The 6,592-nt window shown below is 43.2% G+C and overlaps 1 protein-coding gene across 4 annotated transcripts in view; it reads right to left on the bottom strand.

The window, feature by feature from the left end:
- Positions 1-3,149: 3,149 nt before the first annotated feature.
- kcnh1a (potassium voltage-gated channel, subfamily H (eag-related), member 1a) overlaps positions 3,150-6,592 on the bottom strand; it is a 40,943-nt gene continuing 37,500 nt past the window's right edge. For all 4 annotated transcript variants that reach the window (XM_061790390.1, XM_061790391.1, XM_061790392.1 and 1 more), the window contains one exon: positions 3,150-5,909. In XM_061790390.1, the coding sequence (XP_061646374.1) occupies positions 5,043-5,909 (867 nt within the window). In that variant the 3' untranslated portion in view covers positions 3,150-5,042. The remainder of the gene's footprint in view (positions 5,910-6,592) is intronic.

The following is a 6,592-nucleotide window of genomic DNA, read 5'->3' as shown; positions in this document are numbered from 1 at the left end:
GCTTTGGCCTCATCTCATTTTTGCTGTTGAACCTTTCGATTCTTGAAAAATAGGCCTCAAAGTTGGAGTTCATCATTTTTTTTTTTTCCCCCCCGTGATATCACTGCAGAAATGTACCAGTAATGGCAAAGAGGAAAAGTATGATGACAACCAAAGTATAGGACATGGAATGCGTAATTCCTCCCAATTTAGTGGCAACCATCTGTCTAGTAGTGTACTGAACACGGTTCAAATGTGGTAGCAATCGAACAAAATCTGAACAACAAGTTTGTCTTTGAAGGGATGACCCTGAAAATGTCCGCTTCAAATCAAAATGGTAGACATCTTGTGTCTTTCCAGGCTTGGCTCTTTGAGACTTTTGTGGCTCTGCTCATAATAGACACGCCTACCAAATTTCACATTCATCGGTGAAACTGGCTCAGGGAGCAGAATATTTGCTTTTCTTTTGAATTCCAGGAAGCAGCCGTTTCAGGCCTCGTACAACCCCAGTTCCGATGAGCTTGGGACGTTGTGTTAAACACAAATAAAAACAGTATACAATGATTTGCAAATCATGTGCAACCTATATTTCATTGAATACACTACAAAGACAAGATATTTCATGTTCAAACTGACAAACTTGATTGTTTTTAGTAAATAATCATAAACTTCGAATTTTATGGCTACAACACGTTGCCAAAAACGCTGGGACAGGTGGCAAAAAAGACGGAGAAAGGTGACGAACGCTCACCAAACACCTGTTTGGAACATCCCACAGGTGAACAGGTGGCTGCCATGATTGGCTAGAAAAGGAGCTTCCCTGAATTGCTCAGTCATTCACAAGCAAAGATGGGGCGAGGTTCACCTCGCTGTGAACAAGTTTAACACAACGTCTCAACTTCATTGGAATTGGGTTGTACATTTGTTTTAATGTATGGATTGTATACCGTCTAATGTGTGGGAACCATGGCATTAAATTGCGATCATCTGGAGGACATGGCATAAAAAAAGGGGCACGAAGACTTTTTTTTTTTTTTTGATTCTCTGTCCGCCGTGCTTTAACTCGACAGAGAAACAAAATGAATGTTAAGTGCCGTCTGTAGCTGGTAAAAACACTTTGTTATAATCCAATGGGACGAGCGGTTCCTTTAAGTTTCCATTAGTTGATGCGCGCCCTCGGGGATGATCGCGTCTGCGACACTGAGCCTGGATCAGTGTCCAATCCTCTTAAAAGGAGCAGCAAAGTGTGAGCTTTATCTCCGGTAAGGAGATCGTCGGGGAGAATGAAAACCTGCCGAGTTCCACACTTTGGAGTCACACTGCGCTCGCGCCGACTGCAGTCGTCATGTGTCCTGTCGTTGAGTTTGTGTCATTGCCCAGCTACAACAAACACATTCTAAAAAACAAAGGAGGCTATTTTTACTTAAGTCCATTTTTCAGCGATCTGTACTTTACGTGACTATTTATTTTTCTGACTCCCTACATTTAAACAATTTTTTCCAACCTCCGCGGATGACACCACGTTTGTGGTTGCGATCTTGATTGACTGATTGATGGAGTTCTTGGGGACTTCTGAGATATAAAATAAAAAATGTAAAAAAAAAAAAAAAAAAAAAAATACAGGGACATTGGCGACATGGAGCATTAACGGCGATGACGCAACAGATTCAGAGAAGTGCGATATTCCCCGTTGCAGTTGTCGTTGGTTAATTTAGCAATTTTTTGCTTATCAGTTCACAATGTTATCAAAATGATGGGAAGATTGTTTTTATAGCATCTCCAGCGATTCCTTTTCTTTGTATATATTATTCTTCACTTTTGTACTTACACACCCAGTAAAGTGAATTCAGGGCTTTGTTTCTAAACATGTTTGAAAATAATTGCAGAAAATATGCAAAGCCTGAAAAATATTCAGTACTCAATTGTGAAGCTATAGCGTTAAACTGTTTTTCAACATTTCTGTTTTCCTGAGAATTTGAGTTTTCATGCCCCCCCCGCCATGAGTTGCCCCTCCCCCACTAAATAAGAACTTGAGCGCCATTAGCTAGCTATGACCACACACCCCGAAAATGCATCTTTGCGTTCCATAGTCCGCTGGCGTGCCCGCTTTAGAGCGCCTCATTGTCGAAGGTGAATGCGCGCACATCACGGAAAGTGGAAGAGTGCATACTTTTTTGTTTTGTTTTACTTAAATAAACCTGTTTAATCAGTACTTTCACTTTTGCCACTCTTTTTTTCTTTTTTTTTTTTTTAAACATGTATGCATTACTTTTGCCACCTCTGCCAAAAACTGCGAGTACAACGTGACTGACTAAAAAGGTCGCCGCGATCCATTTTTGGTCACGTGGGGCGATTAGCGAGTTGTGTTCTCGTGTCGTCGTGTGACGTTCAAAGGTTGTACGTAATGAGATTAGCCACGTTAATCCACAGTTTACGCCCAGAAGTAATCAATCCATTTCATATCAGCATGATTAAATTCAATATGTCCAGGATTCATGTTACAAGCCGTGTTAAAAGCTTTTATATTAAATGAGTGGCGAGAGAGAGAGAGACTAGGGAGTCCCTCGTTTGTGAGCTCCTGCATTATAAATGAAATTATGTATTTATCAATTTATTGAGAATATTTTCCTTATGTGGCCACAAATGAGTTCCCGCCTCTGATGACAGGCCAGCTCTTTATTTTTAGTCGTCTGAATTTTTGATGGAAAAAAAAGAAGCAGTAAAGCGTGTGGTGGTTTTTTCCTCTTTGCTGCATCCTTTCCTGATAAAAGACAAGTCATGTAAAAAACCATAAATTACCCATACGAATATTATGAATAATATAAGAACGGTGCTGCTTCTTTGACACGGAAAGAGGACGAAGTGAACGGGGAGTGGACCGCATTACCGGAGCAACTCAACAATATAAAAGAGAAACAAAACATTTATTCGCTTTTGGAATACAAATACTAGTGGTGTTAATGTAAATTACTGATTGGTGTTAATAGATTCGACATACATAACCCTATATGCATAATTATTGCTTGAGTTAAGGCTTTACACATTAGTGAATGAAAATGTTTTCAAAAAATGTTTCTTCTCGTTTGTTCTGTCTCTGTGGTCTGTTTCACATTTTTATTGGATTTAAAATGAAAATCAAAATGTAAATCGGTAGTTAAAAGAACGCACACACGCTAGTTTTTTTGTAGACATGATTTTTATTTATGTGGACAAGGTCGCTGTTTGAATAAAATGCCATTCATTACAGGGACATTTTTATTTTGAAATGATAAAACCCTCATAAAAATAATTTGCATTTTCATGTACAGTGGTTGTGAATATTTGGGGGAATTTAAAAAATATATGTGGTGTGGAGATGATTTGCCGCACATTAAGTTTTAGCTTTTTTATTTTGTTGTTATTATTTTGGGGGATTTCCCATCAGAAATGATTGGTAACCCGACTTGGTTCTGTCCAACCTTACAATAGAATCCACCAAAAAAGAGATCCCCTGCATTGCGAAGATATTTGGTATTTCCCTCCGGAATAATGCAACTTATCCCACGGGATGATTATTATTATTATTATTTTTTTTTTTTTAAAACAATACAGCCTGCATGCAAACCAGTGGCATCAAATATAAATATATCATGTTCCTCGCAGAAAATGCACCTTCCCCATCGGACTCTAAAATACCTTCCAACTTGGAACATTTGGATCCTGGACTAAGATTAATAGTGGAAATGATATTAGTATAATAATATATAAATCAGTCTAGTTATGAATGGTTTTCATGCTATGTGAAGGCGTGTACTGCATGTATGTGGTTCGTGTTGTGTTTCAGTGGGAGATGACCAACACGCAATATAAACGCCCACTGCGCTATTAGAACCGCAGTCCATTTGTCATTAAGCGTCTCACCCCCGAACTCGTTTATCACGATAACTGCTGGACGCCGTCAAGCCTGCCGCCGCATAATTCATAACCGTCCTCGAAAATGCGTACATCACTTGCCCGTGCGGGGGGGGGGGGGGGGGGGGGGCGTAACTCTCGACTGTCCTCTTATAATGCAAACAAACTCGCTTCATCAAACCCGCTCAGGCGTGTAGAGTACCTTTTCATCATGTTTGTAAACAGTAGGTGCCGGGGTTCTTCCAGGTGGCAAAGGAATGGGTGAGTGCCACTGACCTGAACGACGAAATTTGTTTGCGATGCGCCCCCAGATATACCCAAATGGCTTAGAGGGGTTTTTTTTTTTCTCGGTTTACTTAAAAAATAAATAAATAAATAAATAAATCGAAATTAATCGAGCAGAACCTGTGGTTGAGGAGGATAAATCAAGTGGATGTCGTAAATAGCTCGGCAGAGAAGATCGCAAGACGGCTTCAATGATCGGTTGGGTTGTTGTTCTTCGAGGAATTCGGCAAAACAGTGGCTAGCCTGCTAGTCAATTAATTAGCCACTCCCACAGTGACCACGTTAACTACGTCTGAATGTCCACCACATCTGTTTTTCCATCAACTTACCGGTTGAAATATAAATTCCCAACAATTGACCTGACGCAACATGGTCCCTTTTGACTGACACATCACACATTCAAACTATGGCGGTAGCGACGAACGCTAAAATTGTCATTCGAGCCATTTACCCCGTTTCCTCAGTCACTCTGCCTTGCTCAAATGGTTTGTTTACCACGAGAATACTTGAGCTTTTGCCACCTGGTAGTACATGTGACGTCATGGTGAACAGATGTATACTTGATGCGACATGCAAGGAATCGTACGGCATACAACGTCGGGTCATGCTGTTTTACGTCGACGCTCTCAAGTGTTTCGAGCGCAGTGTTTGGTATCTACAGATAAAAGGCTGTTCAGGTTAACCCGCGCCAGGTTCCACATTGGCGTCTGGGCCGTGGCGTTAGCGTTCCTGCAACGGAGGCCTGCGTGTCTTACAAAGACCTCCCCCCACCCACACACACACACACACACACACACACACACACCAGTGCAGCCTCAGCTATCCCCGTATAAATGTAGCCATTACCAGATTACGGCTGAGTTGACAGTAAAATGTCCCTCCAATGCTCAAGAGAAGATGTCCTCCTTGTCGGCTTCTGGCGAGGCGGGCCTGGAAATGTCAAAGAGACCTTGCGGGGAGCTAGCGGGGGGCGTCCTGGCTTTAAGGAGCTGCAGCGCTTCGGCGAGCTGCGCCTCCAGGCCCGACATTCGGACGTTGAGGCTCTTCAGGTCGTCTTTGAGCTCCAGCTTGAGTTCTTGAAGCGAGGCCTGGAGGCTCTGCTCGGGGATGGGGTAGAAGGAGCGTCGGGTTTCAGGCGGCTGCACGGGACTGCGGTCCTGCGGCGTCAAGCGGAAGTCGCCGACTTTGTCGAGGCGCAGGTCGCTTTTGGTGATGCCGCTGTCACACGAGTCCGTCTTCTTCAGGGACATTTGCGACTCGTGGCCCTTGGTCCGCTCTGGCAGCGTCTCCATGGATTCCGCTTTGGACACCGTTTTCCAGTTGTCGGGCTTCGCCATGGACTCCTTGAAGCGTCCCCAGCCTTTGACTTTTCCCGGCTCGGCGGCCCGACCTCCCACCAAGGAGGCGGGAGGTGGCACCTGTAGCTTCACCTTGTCCGAAGGGGTACGGCCGGGGGGCGTGGTTGACGACACGGGCGTGGACGACGAAGGCGTCGCCGGGCTTTCTGTCACCGTCACGATGCTGGTGGTGGTGATGATGGCCGTCTTGGGGACCTCCACGTACACGGGTCCCTTCTCGACGTCGTTCTCTTCGCTTGGCTTGTCGGTGGGCGTGCGAGCCTCCCGCTGCTGCCGGAAGCGCTGGAAAAGTTTACGCACCGGGTGGTCGGGCGGCAAGTTCAGAGGAGCCTCGTTTTTCCGCCTCTGCCGCTCCTCTTCCTCTCGTTTCACGTCGCTGATTTTTCGGAAGACCATCTAAAAGAGAATTCATTGCGCTAATGATTTGAAATCATTTTCGGTACCGACACAAAACACGGAAAGTTGCCGTCCTCTCGTATAAATGTTCCTCTTCTTCTGTCCATATTTAAAGGAGACTATTTAAAACCTGTTCCCAAGTGTTTAAAGTAACTGATATCAGTCTGTTTTGAGGGGGCGGTTCTTTCTCATGCAAATGAGATACTAACCCTTTACTTTTCCCCCCCCTTTCTTTTAGCAGGACAATGGCTATTAATGAAGATTTTACATCTATGAAGATTTTAACAATCAAATGTAAATGCACCTAATGATAGCCAAAAGGTATTTAAAGCAACAAGTGACAATAATTTGAAAAAGAATTACAGGTAAAATGTTTAAAAACATGTATGTATACTCCTTTTATACTGTCTGTCTGTTTTGCTGGACTGTTTGCGTTCAAATGTCTGTTGCTTAAAGAAAAGAAAAAGAAATGAGTCAAACAACATAATTTGGGTCTCTCGTATCTCAAGGCACCACTGTATTTAATTCCACACGTGATGGGAGGGCTTGTATTTGTATACAAGCTATTAGAAAGTCACTTTTCTTTAATACATTCCCTGTAGCACAAGTCGTACCGTGTTTTTCTTGAGGTCAATTGGTTGCAAAAACAGAAACCACAGGCAAATGTCCAACGTTTGAAGAAA

The sequence above is a fragment of the Phyllopteryx taeniolatus genome, chromosome 11, assembly GCF_024500385.1.
Source record: "Phyllopteryx taeniolatus isolate TA_2022b chromosome 11, UOR_Ptae_1.2, whole genome shotgun sequence".
Taxonomy (NCBI): domain Eukaryota; kingdom Metazoa; phylum Chordata; class Actinopteri; order Syngnathiformes; family Syngnathidae; genus Phyllopteryx; species Phyllopteryx taeniolatus.
This window is presented reverse-complemented; position numbering and strand designations above follow the sequence as displayed.